Raw genomic sequence first — 17,973 nt, forward strand, 5'->3', positions numbered from 1 at the left:
AGGGGGAACGCGGTAGTTTATAGAACAAGTGTTTCCTGTCGACGGTATTTGGTGTGAGGACGCTGTTGGCTGATTCGCGCTATAACAATACTAAGTTTTGCTGTTTGCGGGCTTTATTGTAGACACAGTGATGGCTGTACCAGGTGGGAATTATATTTCAAATGTGTAACTTACTTATCTTCGCAGTTTCTATTGTATTATTCATGTAGTTTTCGCTGGAATGATAAGAGCTGACAGGGTAACTAACGCATTGGTAACACAAAGTGGGGCTTACGTTTACGTTAGCTTAACGTATTTTAAGAACACAAACCCTTTGAAGTGAAGTCTGTGCAATGACTAACCCAGCGAGGAACTTGGCTACGTTTAGCACACGGGGCTACATTGCGGTTGATGTACAGAATAGCGTAAAGCACAGTACTTGTAAATGTCGAGATACTCCATGTAAACACTCATGGATTCGATTTTAGTACTTTTTGTTATGATTAGCTCTTGTAACTAGCATTAGGCTTATCTCCTTTTTGGTTGAGTAGAGAGAGTAAAATAATAATAATAATAATAATAATAATAATAATAATATATTACACAACATATGCACTCAATTAGTAACTTTATTAGATACATCTGTTACCCTTGTTGCCTTTTAAAGTAAATAATCAATCAGCTAATCACGTAGCAATAACCTGGTGCATTTAGTCAGGTCGACATGGTTAAGGTGAGCTGCTGAAATTCAAACCGAAGATCAGAATGAGGGGAAATGTGAATTTGAGTCTGCTGTGGTTGTTAGTGTCAGATGAGCTGGTCAAAGTATTGAAACTCAGTAAACTCACACTAAACAATCTATGGGGTTTTGAATGGACTGAAAAAGAGCTCATATCCAGTGAGTGACAGTAGGGCTGCCACGATTTGTCGACTAGTCACGATTACGTCGACTATCAAAATCGTCGACGACTGATTTAATAGTCGACGCGTCGTTTGAAACTTTGTAAGATCACAAAAGACGCAGGAATAAGTGGCAGGATTTAAGAGTGTAATAACGGACTGAAACAGAAGATGGCAGCATTGCATGTACAAGGATGTCAGCTACCGTTAAACCCCGAAGAAGAAGAAGAAGAAGCAGCTGTGTCCCAGAATTCATAGCGCGGCCCAGCGCAGTTTCCAACAATGGCGGCAGCTAGTTAGTTTTAATGTTACTCTTATTATTCTTTCTGGGTCACAAAATAAACGTTTAACATATTTTCAGGCGAGAATGTAGCTGTGTAAACCTCAAATATCTGCTCAGTTTATCAGGACACCACATATTTTCAAAAGCGCTCCGACGTTTTCGGAGACATCTGTTACCCACTAGCTCGTTAGCGAGCCGGGGGCTAGGCTCACTAGCGCCGTGAGAACACCGGACTCCCCACAAATCGTTTTCAAACCCACCGCTGTCTTTCGCTACTCAGGTTAAATATATATGAGTCACTTAGATAACTTAAAATGTTATTGTTTGGCTTTTTTTTTTAGTATTTTATTTGTTCCTGAGTAAATCAGTTTGTCTGAGATTAAAGTTATAGTTTTTGCACAGCTGAATAAACGTCAAGCAGACAGCTGATTATCAGAAGTGTGAGATGCTCCAGAATATACTCCAGTGTCCTGTTATAGTTTAGATAGCAAGGAGTTTATTAAACTTCACCGAAACAATCTGCAAATTTCATAAAAATTTAACAAACTATCATCTTGTCTTTACTTTTAGTGAGCACATACCTTAAACACTTAAAGCTGTAAGCTAATGATAGTTATATAAGAGCAGATGCTGCTGGTGCAATAAGCTGTAGTTTTACGTCTAATGGATGATGATCTGATTAGTCGACTAATCGCAAAAATAATCGGTGACTAGTCGACTATCAAAATAATCGTTTGTGGCAGCCCTAAGTGACAGTTCTGTGAGCAAAAATGCTTTATTAATGCCAGAGGTTAGAGGAGAATGGCCAGATGGTCTGGAGCTGATGGGAAAGCAACAGCTGATGGGAAAGCTGTTGCTGATGGGAAAGCTGTTGCTTTCCCATCAGATGCTCTCCTGCATCAAGGTATGCAGGAGAGCATCTCTGAACGCACATGTGAACGTACACGTTGAACCTTGACGCAGATGAGCCCAGAGCACAAAACTGGACAATAGCTGATTTGAAAAAAATGTTGCCTGGTCTGATGTCACTTAAGCTGTCAGACGGTAGGAATAAAATTTGGCATAATCAACTTGAAAACATGGATCCACACTGCCCTGTATCAACAGTGCAGACTGCTTATGGTAGTGTCATGGTGTGGGCGATATTTCTTTGGTACAATTTGGGCCCCTTTGTAATGCAACAGCCTACCTGAATATCATTTCTAACCATATCCACCCCTTGATGACCACAGTGTACCTGCCTCCTGATAGCTGCTTCTAGCAGGAGAATGCACTACAACACTCAAATCATCTCAACCTAGTCTCTTGAAGATGAAAATGAGTTGACTGTTTTCAGATGGTCTCCATAGTCAGCTGATCTCAATCTAGTAGGGCACCATAGGGAGATTCACGGCACAAATGTTCAGCCGACAAGTCTGCAATAACTGTATGATGCTATCATGTCGATCTGGACCAAAACCACTGAGGAATGTTTGCAGCACCTTGTTGAAGCTCTGCCATACAGAATTAAGACAGGTCTGAAGGCACAACGCAGTCCAGCCCTGCACTAGCAAAGTGCACTTAATAAAGTAGCTGTGAGCGGATACCTACTGTATGTTTTGGGTGCTTAAAAAGCATAGTAGCGGGTCATTCTTTATCACCCTTTCACCACTTTATATAGAGCTCAACCAGTATGTTCATTTTATAAAGGCATATGTATTTAATTAGAAGTTTACATAATAATGTGAATATGAATGCATACTTGCATGAAAATCATTAAAAAGCTCTTAACGATCTTACAGGACCTAATAAGGACAACATCAGAGCTGGGTGCAAGAAATGTGGCTATCGTAAGTAAAACTAACCAACACGTTTCATTACAAGCTTCAGAGATGTGTGGATGTCATACTGTTATACTTGTACCCCCAATATTTACTCAGTGAAAATAGACTTTATTTTCATTATTTATGAGTTAGGACGGAGTCTGTTTTATGGTGCCTCTTACCCAGCCTTTGAGCCAGATTTATTTTGGAAATAAATTGTAATTAGGTTATTTATTTATTTACAACAAGAACACGGGTGCAGCACGGTGGCACGGTGGTTAGCACTGCTGCCGCACAGCAAGAAGGTCCTGAGTTCAATTCCACCATCAGGCCGGGGTCTTTCTGTGTGGAGTTTGCATGTTCTCCCCGTGTTTGCGTGGGTTCTCTCCGGGTACTCCGGCTTCCTCCCACCGTCCAAAGACATGCAGCTTGTGGGGATAGGTTAATTGGATAATCTAAATTGCCACTAGGTGTGAATGTGAGTGTGAATGGTTGTCTGTCCCTGTGTGTTAGCCCTGCGACAGACTGGCGACCTGTCCAGGGTGTACCCTGCCTCTCGCCCTATGACAGCTGGGATAGGCTCCAGCGCCCCCTGCGACCCTGAAAAGGAGAAGCGGATGGATGGATTTTTTTTTTTTTTTTTTTTTACTTATTTGCATGTCCTCTTATGAGTTTCAAGGTTGAGGTTCAGAGATGTTAATTAAAAAGTGTCCTCACCGCTCTTTACCGCTCTCTCTGACTTTCATCTTTCAGCGGGCCATTTAACATTTGAGTGCCGAAATTTTGTTAAAGTGGACCCTCATAAGGACATTGTTCTGGATGTGAGCAGCACTAGCAGCGAGGAGAGTGAAGATGATGAACCTCAGGTTCAACGCGGCGAGAAGCGAAGCGGCCAGCATCGAAAAGGTCAGAATTGATGCACCTGCCCTTGTTTTCTGTAAGCTTTTAAAATATGCAATTATTTACTGCAAGGCAATTTGCAATAAATACAGCAGTTTTACATAATTCAGCATCCAATCAATACAAGCTGGAGCCTGATTAAAATCAAAAGTGTGGATTTTTGCAATTGGACAGCAGTTATTTTATTAGTTCTTTATTTATATTTATTTATTTTTGATGAGGCCTCTTAGTTATGAGATTAAAGGTGCTGGTTTTGCATGGTAGGTTCCCATGACAGCGATGATGATAGAAAAAGAAGACGAAAACGGAAGAAGAGCAAAGACAGAAAGTCAAGAAAGAGGTAACCTAAATATTTTTGATGTCCCAGTCTACTTGTTTGCACATGTTTAATGTTCATATTATATGAGTTGATGTATTAAGATAGAGCTATGAGAGTGTTGTAACACACTTGTACTCCACTGCTGTCATCCTTGTATTTATTGTGCCTGAGTATTTACTTGCACTACTTGCATAAGTCAGACTCAGTATATATTTATTACCTTTGCAGTTTATTTGGCCGCTTTTCTGAAATGAAAGTGTGTTTACCTTCATAGATAAACTGAGTTATTTGATTTGTTTTTGTCTTTTAATACTTTTTGTATTTACTTAGATCTGATTCATCATCGAGCGACGAGGAGGAGCTTTCAAAAAAGAAAAAGAAGCGCAGCAGGTCGCGCTCTTCCTCTGATGTGGAGCGTAGAAAGAAGAAAAAGAAAATAAAAAGCCAAAAGAAGAAAAGCAAAAAGAACAAAAAAGAGCACGGGAAGCATCACAAAAAAAGAGAGAAGAAAAGGAAACACGAGTCTTCTTCCTCTTCCAGCTCAAGTGACTCCTCAGAAAGTGACTGAACCAAGTAACTTTGCAGCTTTTGGATGTCCAACATATTTATTCTGCAGCCCACAAAACGTAGTATTTAGTGGCAGTCATAAATAAGGCACCTCATCTTGTTGTATATAGGTGTTTCATTAGCGAGACGAAGAATTAAAATGTGAATTTGTGTTCCGTGGTGCCACCCAATGACACCTTATGCAAATTTAACAAACCTCACCCACGTTTTTTTGACGTGTTCAGGAAAACATGCACAAAACCAAGGATCATCCCCTGCTGTAGTTTCTCTTTGTTTTTTTTCAGGCTTTATGCAATGTCACAAGTGTCATTTGTGTTGTTTAAATGTATAGCTGTAGTCAGAAATCGTTACAGTAATGGAAGCTTTTAAGTCCAATCAAGAAACTTCAAATAGTTACTTTACAATAATTTTACTGTCTTACTGTAATGTGGTTGTCAGATTTGTCATCCACATCTTACTGAAAACCATCTGTATTTTAGAAGAGTTCATTCCAAACCATCACAAATATCAATTTTGCATACTTTACCCTTCCTATTGATAGAGCTTCATTTCATATTCACCATTTACTACTTCTGTTGTAATAAAATTTTATATTCGTATCAGTTTATGTGGAACTGTTTCCTGTTTTTGAAAAATGTCTTCTTTCGATATAACATTATGATGATGATGCTCACAAGAGATACAAGCCTGTTGCAGCTTGATTTTATTTTTTTAATCAAAAACATAGAGGGTACAGTACAGTCTTGTGGCAGGTAGAGGGCAGCAACATGCCTAAAATGTGAAATAACCCAGCTGAATTGCCAAAGCAGGGACGGTGATCAGTAATCTTTAAGATGTAAACTTTGATGCTGATATTTTGTTCTTGGTTTGGCAGGCTGCTTAATATCAAAATGTGAGAATTTTTCAGGAATAATTGTGAGTAATAAAACAAAAAATGCAAATGGATAAAAGGAAATTATATGAAACGAAGGTGGCAAATGACTTCTTCAATCTGACAAACGAGCATAGAGGGTTAAACAGATCACGCTTCATAGTTGTGTTTTGAAGTTTCAGAAAGTGAACTGAATCACCTCAAGTTACTGGCATCGTGTCTTCTGATGGTGTCAAGTGGATCCAGCCAAAAAGACTTGCTGACTCTTGCTTGATTTGCCAAATAATCCTGAAGTAGCTGAGTAACAACACTCCTTGGCAGGGCTCAGTGCAACAGGCACCCGTGTCAGTCTCACTCTGATGCGGTAAATGTTTAGAACACGGGTGTCAAACTCAGTTTACGTCGTGGGCCACATGCAGCCACCTTTGATCTCAAGTTTAAGTAAACATTTAATCCCTGAGAACTTCATGTTTTATATATCACACATATAATATAAGAAAAATAGCAATTTTGTCACAGTTTTTCTAAAGAAATGCTGCCCGCTGTGAAGAAGGAATTCAGTCAGCATGACTCTTTGGACTTAAACTGTAAGAATTAGTGTATAAAATTACAGCAAGTGTTCTTGTAAGTCATTTCCCAGACAGTCCTGTAATTATAAAACTGAAAGTTTTTATTGATTCAGAGAAACCCCCCTTTTTTTCAACCGTAGTGCCAAAACGGAAAATTTTATAACCTGTAGTGAAAAAAAGGAACTTTAGTGCCAGTTATCAGTTACTTAATTGCTTTGGTGTAGTATGAAGGGCCATGGGGGTCTTTATCAGTAAAAAAAAGCTGTAAAAATCATGGTCTCCTTCACTTGCTCTAAATTCCGTCCAGTGGACTTAGTCTTTGTCGAGCCGATTCTTATTTTTTACACACCTTGTTTAGAGGGCATTTGATAAAGAAAGGGTGTCCCTAGTTATATCGCAGTCTTCCCTCTCACGAGAATAACTATTATGTGCCCTCAGGAGGACAAACCGTCAGCATGATGGCTGGGGCTCTCTGCAGACCCTGTTATGGCTCTAGCACCATCGGCCTTCATGCCATTGTTCTTCTTCCAGGGTGTCAATAAGATATGAGGGAGTACAAACACCCACAGAACCTTGGTTTATCTGGGCTGTGTGACAGGTGTTTATAAATAGGCCATTAATTTCATCTTGCCGTGGGGGAAAACGGGGGGTGGGGGGGCTTTTAAACATCTGCAACATCCTGTCAGCTACGTGCATGATCAGAGCCTGATGTTATGATCAGACATATCCCGACTTTATTTCTCTTTTCTTTGAGATCTCGAGAGCCATTTTTCCATCCATCCATATCCATTCGCTTCCGCTTATCCTTTTCAGGGTCGCGGGGGGCGCTGGAGCCTATCCCAGCTGTCATAGGGCGAGAGGCAGGGTACACCCTGGACAGGTCGCCAGTCTGTCGCAAGGCTAACACACAGGGACAGACAACCATTCGCACTCACATTCATTCAAACATTCACACCTAGTGACAATTTGGATTATCCAATTAACCTATCCCCACAAGCTGCATGTCTTTGGACGGTGGGAGGAAGCCGGAGTACCCGGAGGGAACCCACACAAACACAGGGAGAACATGCAAACTCCACACAGAAAGTGTTCAATTCCACTCCTGATGGTGGAATTGAACTCAGGACCTTCTTGCTGTGCGGCAACAGTGCTAACCACCGTGCCACCGTGCTGCCATTTTCCCCTCCTTAATAAAAACAAAACAACCAAATGATGTTCAGATGCCGCTGACAACTAAGTGAAGACAGACGAGCAGTCAGTGGAGAATTTATGGAAATTCTGGGTTGCCATATTTGATTCCCGAGGGGGGCATCTGAGATAATGGATTTGCAGTTTAATACATGGCACAGGCTCACTGTGTGTCTCGCATATGCTCGGAAAATCAACAGACAAATAGCTGGTAATGTGTTCAGGAGCTACAGAATGCAAGCTGACATGATTATTACAGAGTAATGCCCACGGTCCTTAGAATAATACTAATAAAATCAAGTTGCGCGTGTAGGAAACACTCAGTTGTGACACCTGAATATTGCTCGTGTTCTCTTGAAGGTGCTTTGACAAAAGAAACTTCGAGAGTGTGAAACTTCATGATTGCACAGATGGCAAGAGGACAACTTGATACCGAGGAGCAAATAAAGTTTAAGGAGTGCTGCTGTGTGCAGCGGCATGGCGCAAACCATATGCTGTTTGTATAAGACTACAACGAGGCTTTCCTATTTTCTTCAGCTCATTGGTTTTTAGTGAGCCTGTCTGGCTGTAGGAATGCAGAGAGCAAATGGGACTGCGCTAAGCCATTTAAATGAAAATGAGATGGTCAGAGTCATCTTTTGGAGAGTTTAGCTGCAGTGGAACAATCGTTCAGCACCCCTCGTGTAAATATCTTTGAGGCATTGATCTCGAACTTTAATGCGAATCCTTCTTCTGAATGGCTGGCCTGAATGATTGCAGCGGTAGAAAATGATCTCTCATTAACATAAGGTGTGTTTCTCAATTTGTTTGTATAACTTTTGCAGCTCAGTTTCAGGCCTCTTTGGGTGACCTCGAAGCATGCACTGATGCCTGTTTTTATCCATTTTGGGGGGATTTGAGCTTACGTGTGCTTTTTTTTCCAGCAACGCCCTCAAGGAATGGCCAAGTGCAACCACGGGCCTGTAGTGAATTCAGTAGAGGTGGTGAAGCCATCCAAAAATCGATAGCATCTATCTGTCAGACTGACACTAGCGTGATAGGATCGATACTTTGGTTCTATCCTCTAATTTCAGTACTTGTACCTACTTGACACAACTCAGGTTGACTTGACTCAGTTTTTTTGGGTTCTTCTCTGGGTTATAGTACCTGGTACCAGGTACCTATACTTTGGTGGGAGCTCAGAGATTGATGTCAACAGACTCCATGCCACTGATTGACCAGGGAGTGATGTCTCCAATATGCATAGTTAAAAATGTCTGAACCTTTGTGTGTTCACTGTCATGTCTACTTTAGCACATTTGAACAACAGAAGCTGACTCAACATGCTTTAGAGACAGGCACATTAACATCCCACGGGTCCAGCAAAGGTCTGGTTGAAAAAATACATGAAAAGCTGAAAGCTGTGTATTGTTGCACTATTGTATTGGCAGTTTGGAGCTCTGTATTTACTTGGTATCTGATCGATGACAAGGTTTGCAGTAGGGCACTGGACTAGGGGCTGACTTAAAGGCATTGCAATGGCATACCCTATGCTATTCAGCCTGGAAATTAAAACATGCAACCCTTTGGTTATGAGTATGCCTCTCTTAACCTTATGATCACCACCCCTTCTCAGCAAAGCATAATATCTTCCCAGGAATAAAATTAAAATCCCTTATGCTGCACTTTGGTGGGAGCAGCCCAAACTGAGAGATGGCACCGGTTTTGCATCTGTAACCACTGTTGAAATATTATTTCAGAGGCAAGCCGTCCCCGCATCTTGGAGCACAGCGCTTGAAAAATGCATCACGGCCAATGGACAAGTTGGAAGCTATATATTTGCTACCAATTTAGTTCCTGCATCTTAGATTTCGTTCCCTTCTTCCTCTCCTGGCCCCAAAAACCAGTAGTAAATGACCTCTAGGATAAATAGACAGCAGGCTACATGACCCCAGCCATCAAAAACTAAAGGCTGTAATAAATACTACATAGTTTTACAGGAAGCGTGTTCGACATTTTCCCAAAAACCTGCAGGGAGAGAAAACGAGCAGGCAAACGGGGTGAGTCCCTGTTCACCGCTCTCTCTTTGGTCAAAACTTTTTCTTTTCCTGAGGTCTGTTATTACCGGCCTAGTTCCTGGGTTCCCATTCAGAGTGGAGCTTGTTCATATAAACCTTGAGGTTTTGAGGCATTACTGGACTGACTGGGTGGCTTTCACCAGGGAATTAACACTGGGTCACATTGGATCATGACCAGTAGGCTCTCTGCAGCTAACCTGTGTTGGATGAGGTTGCCTGTGGAGGTGGTGGTGATGGTGAGGACAAGTTTCCTGGCTCTGGAATATGGGTCCGTCAGATCATGGATGTGTACGCCCTGATCCTTGGATCCTTCTGATCTTTCTCTACTCACTGCATTACTTCTGCATCATTTTATTTCAGCACGGTTTTCCACATTAGTCCTGGTGACATCGGGAATCTTCTAATACTTGTAGCCTTAACATGTCCTCTTAGTATTATATTTGTGAAATAAAGAGACTTCCTTTAACACAAATTATATTTTTAATAGCTTTCTTTTGATTTCTCTCAGATCTTTCCAAGCAGTGAGCTTGCTAAAATGCTGAGCTGGAAAAAAAAACCATCTATGAGCGCATGTCACCAAATTACCTGCAGTTAAATACAGAAAAAATTGAGATTAAATGGTCTTTACCTTCATTTTGATCAAATATTTCTTCTCCTGGTTTCATCATGTCGGAGAGAAAAAAGAAAAACTGGCTGCATTTTTACCCTGTAGCGTTACACTGGCTAGATGTTTCTTACAAAATTGATAATAAGCGATTATCAGCTATTTGAGACACCCTCAAACCTCTTCCTCCAAGATGCGTGATCTTTTATCCCAGCATGTGCCTTCCAGCCACTAAAAGGTCCTAGTACGTATCATTTATTGCCATTTCAAAATCCAGCTTGATAAAGAAAGGGGATATGGCATTTGAAGTAGGGCTGTGGAATAGCCTTCATGAGGAGGTTAGGGCTACAAAGTTCACATTTTAGAAGTATTTTTTTTAATATATGTATTTTTTTTAACTCATATCTTCCTTGTCTTCCATAATGTGAGGGTTTTTTTTAATGAAAATTTTATTGTTGTTATCTTCAAAGACTCTCTCTCTTAAAATCTTTAACTTCTCCCTTTTAAGGAACAGGCAGGAAATACACATCACCCTCTCTCTGTTTTCTTTTTCTCTTTTCTTCTTTATTTGATGTATTGCATGTGTCCCAAAAAATGGTCCAGAAGGTGGCAGGAGCAGCACCCCAGACATCTTACCAACAGGAAAGAAAATGGCAAGAGACCCTTCAGCTTCAGCACCACAGCACAGATCCTTTCCTCTGTACTACTCGAATGACGATAGACGTTTTTTACACATCCCCGACATCAGACACATGTGGCTTTTTCAAACACCAGTGACATGGTGTCATCTCTGTGTTGGGCACATCTGCTCACTTTTACATTGGTTTTAGTGTTCTTTCCACTGCACATTTATATGGAAAGTCTTGTGGGCCTTTGTTCTGTTCTGTGGGGGGTTTCTGTCCATTTGTTTGAAAGAGCTGTCAAACAAGGCCAGAGGGGCACATGATGGCTTGAACATCATCAGGATGGTTATTCTTAGTTCTGGTACATTGTCACTGTACATCATAGGAGAAAAAAAAAAGAACTCTGACACACACGTCATCTCTTTTCTTTCTTTCTTTTTTTTTGTTTTTTCTTTCCTTCCTGTTTCAAGTGTCCTTTAAGTAATTTAGTCTTGGATGCAAGGATGTGAAGTTTACAAAGAAAGCATAATTTTAAGCACATCCCAGTATGTTTAGTATTCTCAGAAAATTAGGATCTATTTTTGTTTCGTTTAAGGCAAATTCCAAGTTCACATACTCGCCTGAAAGTTTTACTGGTTAAACTGGAGCAACTACAGGGTTCGGTGCCTTGCTTGTTGGCATCTCAACTGTGGTTTTTGAGCGTACAGAGCATCTTACTCATTTTCCTCTGACAGTTTCCCAGCTGGTACAGGGATACAAACCAGAAACCCACTTGTCACAATGGTTTCTCTTTGCATCTCAAGAGCAGGTACAGATTAAGTGGCCCGGCTGAAGACATCTCAACAACTGGTTCTTTAAAGTATACACATAAACTGTGCAAACCCACAGCAAGTAGATGTGCTGTATATGTAAACCTAATTTGCATTGTAGCTGGCCTTAGGCTTGCATTGAAATAAACGTTTTAAGTTGTTTGAGGGGAATACATGTTAAAAAACAGTGTGAGAATCTTTAAATCCCATTTTCCATTTTTAATGAAGTGCCTTCTGATGGTATTAATGTCTGTCATGAAATTTGTTAGCCTTGTGCAGTCTTACCATTTATTTTGTACAAGAGCAATACTCAAAAATGGGGACAGAAAAGGTAAAAGACTCACCATTTACCTCAAAATAGAGAGCCTTATGAAATCTGCACTATGTGAAGTACTGTTTTAATGTCAGCTTTCTCTGCTCTTCCACGACTGTACCAAATTGTCTCTTCTAAAGTGTTGTATCTGGCCCATAAACTGCAAAAAGTTCCCAAGGCAAAATTAGCAGACTCTGTAATTGTCTACAGTAAGTGGCTGGGTGTGTGTATGTGTTTGTAAAATTGGAAAAGAGAAAAGGAGGAGATGGCAAAGGGAGAAAAGGGAAAGCTTATTAGACGGTGGGGGAAATTAAATCCTGCGTGGGTGTAGTTTTAGTGTGGGGTTGTTTGCTAATGTCTTATTCAAACAGTCATTTATTCATTCAGGCCTGTGATGTGCTTAGCTTTGTAATTCTGAACATCAATAGCTTAATATATGGGCAATTAGAAGACAAATTCTGGGTTAATCACTTTTTTTTTTCTTCGCATAATGCAAGAGCAGCTCTGTTGGAATATTCTTGTGATTCACAGAGAGAGCTGGTTTTATCTTCAACTTCAATGGGATTCTTCTATCAACAGTTTCTTGGGAAAATGGGCACTTTTAGAGAGAATCACAATTTGAACCTGGAGGTGTCTCACAATGAGTCCCACCGCCTGAGGAAAGTGGTTCCTCATTTCATTGTTATGGGCAGTCCCAAACTCGTTTGCATTCATGTCAAAGGGTTGAATATTTACACTCACTAAACATTTTATTTGGTGCTTCTTGCTAGTACCTGGTTAGATTCCCCCTTTGCCCTTTGTTATTCATGGCATAGATTTGACAAGGTGCTGGAAACAGTCCTCTGAGATTTTGGTCCATAAGCACCACACTTTGCTGCAGATCCACGATGTGACTCTCTCATCTCACCACATGCCAAAGATGCTCTATTGACTGTGGAGATCATTTGAGTACACTGACATGTTCAAGATACCAGTTTAAGATTATCTGAGAGCTTTTTGACATGCTGCATTTTCCTACTAGAAGCAGCTATCAGGAGAGGGTAAATGGACTGGTTCTTATATAGTGCCTTTCTACTCTGTTTGAGGACTTAAAGAACATACAACATGCCTCATTGACTTAAAGCACTTTTTTTTTCTACACCTAAGTTTAGAAGGTGTATCTAACATTCACACACATTCAGGCTCTGAGAAACACACCAGGGAGCAGGATTCAGGACACTCTGTCAGCTGGAGCGGCTAGGGATCAAACCACCGACTTTCCGATTAGAACTTGACCTGCCCTACCTCCTGAGCTACAGCCACCCCACGATGGCTACACTTAAAGGGGTGGATATGGTTGAAATTCTATTCAGGTAGGCTTTTGTGTTTAAACGATACTTGTTTGGTCCTACAGGGCTCAAAGTGTAGCAACATATGTTGTGCACTCAGAGGTACTCTTCTGCATGCCTGGTTTGTAATAAGTGGTTATTTAGGTTAGTGTTGCTTGATGCAGTCTGGCCATTCTCCTCTGACAACAAGATCTTTTTTCCCAGACAATTTCACCACATCATCTTGACAAACTGATGGATACATTAAGACAGAGCACTTCACATCAAACAAGAGCTCTATTTCTTACTTGATACTGCCAATGAGACAGCAAAAAAGACCCAATATTTTAAGCAGGTAGCTGTAGCTGAAAGACTTCACTGTGTTTCTGCCCTGTTTGTGTTTATGCACTTCAGGTTCATCTGGAATTAAAGCGTTTAATTCAATAAACTGGAAGCTGGGCCATTAGGGGCCCCTACTAGATGCACAACTATGCTTTCGAACTTGCTTCCTGGTGGGTGAAAAATCAGCATTTTGTTGTTGGTGGAGGAGAGGGAAGCTGAGGGAGTGGTCATTGCACTTTTTACCCTTTAGTACGAGTTCTCTTATTTGGTGCTCATATTAGCAGGATAAAGTAAAAAAAAAAATCACAGCTGCAAAAATAAAACAGATTTCTGATCTTACACAGCTATGTTTAAGATTTGGAGAGGTTTGGGGAAACATTGGTTTCGGTTAAAATAACTACTTGGGTAAGGTTTGGGAAACATCTACAGTATGTTTAAGTAATTGAACTTTGTTAAGGTCAGGGGACCATTGTTGTCATGGTTACAAAAATAACCACATGGTTAAGGTTAGGGTACATAAATTAGGTTAAAATTTAGTCTGATATTTTGTTGACCCTTCCAACCACTTTGTGGCTGTGTAAAAACTATACTCTATTTCCTCTTTTCTTACAACCAAGAGTCACGAGTCCTGCAGCCATCCGACATCAGCATTTAAATTAGACTAATTTAGTAAAAGTGTATTGCCATTGTGTGACATTGTGGCTCTCAGGGCGAGGGCTTCTCTGTTGAAAGCTATTGCAAGGCCTTGATCGAGCCTTTTGATCATAGAAATGCAAAGCTGGAAGACTGAATACAGCCCACTGATTGTGTCCAGTACTTGTGTCACCCACTAGAGAGAAATGCCATTTTTCATTCATGACTTCAAATGGACCTGTTGTAACAACTGGTAAGGAGCATAACCACAGAGATGGTGGTAACCAGAGATGTTTTCTCAGTAATTCCCTTTGGATCTGGGTAAAACCATGTCTGACGTGTATGGGAAAAGCAGGCCGCTGCAGCAGTGAAAAGAGGAAACGGAAAGTGAGAGAGACAGAGATAATAACAAGGGTTGAGAGAAGAAAGCATAAACATCTCTACCTACAAAGCATTAAAGTGAAAGCGTAGATTACAAAGATCGGGGTTAGGATTAGTTCAAATAATGAAGTTCTGCTTTCTAACAGTCTACTTCTATTTCCATACATTGAGAGATTTTTTCATTATATTAGTTTTTCACCATCAGTATAAGATTTGACCTTCAGGCTTCAGAATTTTCACCAGGATTTCTTTGTTCAGAGTGTAAGCAGTCTTCAAAAAAGCTTACACCAAATAAAGTCAATGTCTCGGTTCAATAAAAAAGATTGATATTTATTCATCTGCTTTTGGAGGTTTGGCCTGTTAGTCTGTTCTTTATATCACATCAAAGTCAATTTTCTTCAGTGTCTTTTGCAAGCCCATCAGCCACTGTTCCCTGTACGTTAAATATCTGTGCTCTTCTGTTAGTCATCCTTCCTATGACTGAGCCACGTCCCCATGTGTACCTCAGCCTGGTAATTCAGCCTCATTTCCAGTGTCGAGACTCCAGAAGGTCCTGTTCTTCTTCCTGCCATTGTTGGGGCTCCGTTGGCATCAGAGTCTAATCACCAAATAATTTAATACTGTCTGCTCCAGTAAATTATGTCCATTTCTTTCCAGTGACCTCTACTTATTTAAATAACATATATATATATCGGTTGGCAGCAGTTGCCAAGCCAGTCTGACTGAGACAGAGGTAAGCTACAGTACTTTCAAAAAATAATTCATCAGTTCTAATGAGTGCAAGACCTGTCAGTTCAGCATGAAGCGATTGCCTCAATTGCATTGAGAACTGCTACATTTAAAAGATTCAGCACATTTGTTCAGTTAAACAGTATTTGTTTTTGGCCTCCACCAATAACACACCATCCTGTTAATATTCAAGAAATATTCAAATAAATCATTTAAAAAAGAATATCAAATGCTAAAGACATGATAAGTACTTTTAAATATCTCAATAACATAACATTCATATTCAAAACAATAACTATTAAAAATGTATTGTAGTTGATTTATTGCAAAAAAAAAAAAGAAATAAAAATAAATGAAAACAAGATACCATATTTTCACGACCATAAGGCGCACTTAAAAGTCTTAGATTTTCTTCAAAAAGTACAGTGCGCCCTATAGCGCAGTGCGCCCTGTGTGTTGTAAGGAGGACGTAGTAGAGAACACCATGAGAATGCTAAAGGGTGAAGTGTGGGCGTTGATCGTATATACCGGACAATCGCACATACCTGTATAAAAGGACAGGTATGTGCATTATGTGGAACATCGTTGTTTTAACAACCCTGAAAATGGCAAAGAGACACGCTTATGAAGCACAGTTTAAACTGAAGGCCATCAGCTATGCGGAGGAACATGGAAATCGAGCAGCGGCGAGAGAATTTAAGATTAACGAATCGATGGTTCGCAAATGGAGGAAGCTAGAAAACAAGCTCCGGCAGGTCAAGAAAACGCAGCTGAGTTTCCACGGACATAAGGCGAGGTGGCCCGAGTTGGAGGAAAGACTCGAGCGGTGGATCATCGAGCAAAGAACGAGCGGGAGAAGCGTTTCGACGGTCACCATTCGGCTAAAAGCAGTTTCACTAGCTGAAGAGATGAACATTGAACATTTCCAAGGAGGTCCGTCTTGGTGCTTTCATTTTATGAAACGGTGCCATTTTTCCATCCGGACCAGGACTACGGTAGCGCAGCAACTTCCAGCGGATTATAAGGAAAAGCTGGCCATCTTCCGCTCCTACTGCAGCAAACACATCGGCGACAAAAACATCCAGCCCAGCCACATCACAAACATGGACGAGGTCCCGCTCACTTTTGACATCCCGGTGAGTCACACTGTGGAGAAGAAGGGGACCAGCACGGTAGCGATACGCACAACGGGGTATGAAAAGTCTTCTTTCACTGTTGTGCTTGGCTGCCATGCTAATGGACAGAAACTGCCGCCTATGGTGATTTTTAAGCGAAAGACTTTGCCTAAAGAGAAGTTTCCAGCAGGAATCATCATTAAGGCAAATGAAAAGGGCTGGATAGATGAGGAAATGATGAAAGAGTGGCTGAGGGAGGTGTATGTAAGGAGACCAGGTGGTTTTTTCCACGCATCACCATCGCTCTTAATCTGTGACTCTATGCGTGCCCATCTCACAGCCGATGTGAAAAAACTAGTGAAACAAATGAACTGTGAGCTTGCTGTCATTCCGGGAGGCCTGACAAAGGAACTCCAACCGCTGGACATCGGTGTGAGCCGCCCGTTCAAAGTAAGGCTGCGAGCGGCCTGGGAGCGATGGATGACCGATGGAGACCACAGTTTCACCAAGAGTGGAAGGCAGCGCCGGGCGAGTTACGCCACAATTTGCCAATGGATTGTAGATGCTTGGTCTAACATGTCTGCTGGCACTGTTGTTCGAGCTTTCGCAAAAGCCGGCATCATTTCCGAGGAGCCGCACGGCACGGAAAGTGACTCTGACAGTGAAGAAAGTGAACTTGGCATGTTTGATGGAGATTTAGCGCAGCTGTTCAATTCAGACACAGAGGATGAGGACTTCGATTGGTTTGATTGATGATAAAAATGTGAGTACCAAACTTTGTTTTGCTCCCGCTTTATTTTTAAATACGCATACGGTACTTGTATGCGCCCTATAATCCAGTGCGCCTTATGTGTGTGTTAAATACAGTAATGGCACACATAACTGAGACTGCACCTTTTAGTACAGTGCGTCTTATGGTCGTGAAAATACGGTACTGTGCTCCAGTTACAGTGATACAGTGATCCAGACTCTTGTTAGGGAACAGTTTACCAGCTTCCCAACTGCTGTACTCTCAATGAACACAGTGTTGTTCAGTCTCTTGGTAATAATTGTAGTATTGTAGATGTAGTGCATATCACTCCAAACATTACCAAGACGCTCATCAGCAGTTCTTTGGAGACCTCCACAAAGTCACTCTGGAGGACTTTCACAGTCTGGTAATGAACTGGATCGCTGTCATGGATTACTATAATGAGGGCCGCTGCATCATCTCAGATCTGGGTCAACATACTCGTCCTGAATGAATGAGAGAGAGTGGTTACAAATTATATAAATATAAATTAAAATTATGTATATAAATTATGTTTGAAAGCTATGCATTATTTTAGTTACAACTCTATATTTTTGTAGTTGTTTTGAGAACAAACTACAAACCAAAGCTCTTCTACAGTGATATTTATTCATCCATACAAGTGTAAGGGTTAAAATTGGCTGTGTTAGCATGTTAGCTGTTAGCTTATTAACTGTTAGCTAATGAGACTGTTATGTATGAACCAAGAATTATTGTGTGCTATGCAAGCCATCGCCAGTAGGGGGCACCACGCCCAGTTATGTGTGTGTGTTACTTCTGTGTTATCCCAATAAAGAAGAAGTCAACTTCTAAACAAACTATTGTGTGTGCAGTCTGACGGCATAAGCTCTAATAGTGTATTGACACCACAGTGGGAATATAACATAAATTG

General features: G+C 40.9%; 1 protein-coding gene across 1 annotated transcript; it reads left to right on the forward strand.

Moving 5' to 3' along the window:
- On the forward strand, nucleotides 1-5,352 carry srek1ip1 (SREK1-interacting protein 1). The gene is made up of 5 exons (XM_086263260.1): nucleotides 1-143; nucleotides 2,944-2,991; nucleotides 3,718-3,870; nucleotides 4,129-4,204; nucleotides 4,514-5,352. The coding sequence occupies exons 1-5, from the start codon at nucleotides 131-133 to the stop codon at nucleotides 4,749-4,751; spliced, it is 528 nt and encodes a 175-aa protein (XP_086119386.1). The 5' UTR covers nucleotides 1-130; the 3' UTR covers nucleotides 4,752-5,352.
- The last annotated feature ends 12,621 nt before the right edge of the window (nucleotides 5,353-17,973 follow it).

The sequence above is a fragment of the Aulonocara sp. 'chitande type north' Nkhata Bay genome, linkage group LG15, assembly GCF_057382095.1.
Source record: "Aulonocara sp. 'chitande type north' Nkhata Bay isolate Kocher_YH1m ecotype deep benthic linkage group LG15, A_spYH_male_GT1.1, whole genome shotgun sequence".
Taxonomy (NCBI): Eukaryota; Metazoa; Chordata; class Actinopteri; order Cichliformes; family Cichlidae; genus Aulonocara; species Aulonocara sp. 'chitande type north' Nkhata Bay.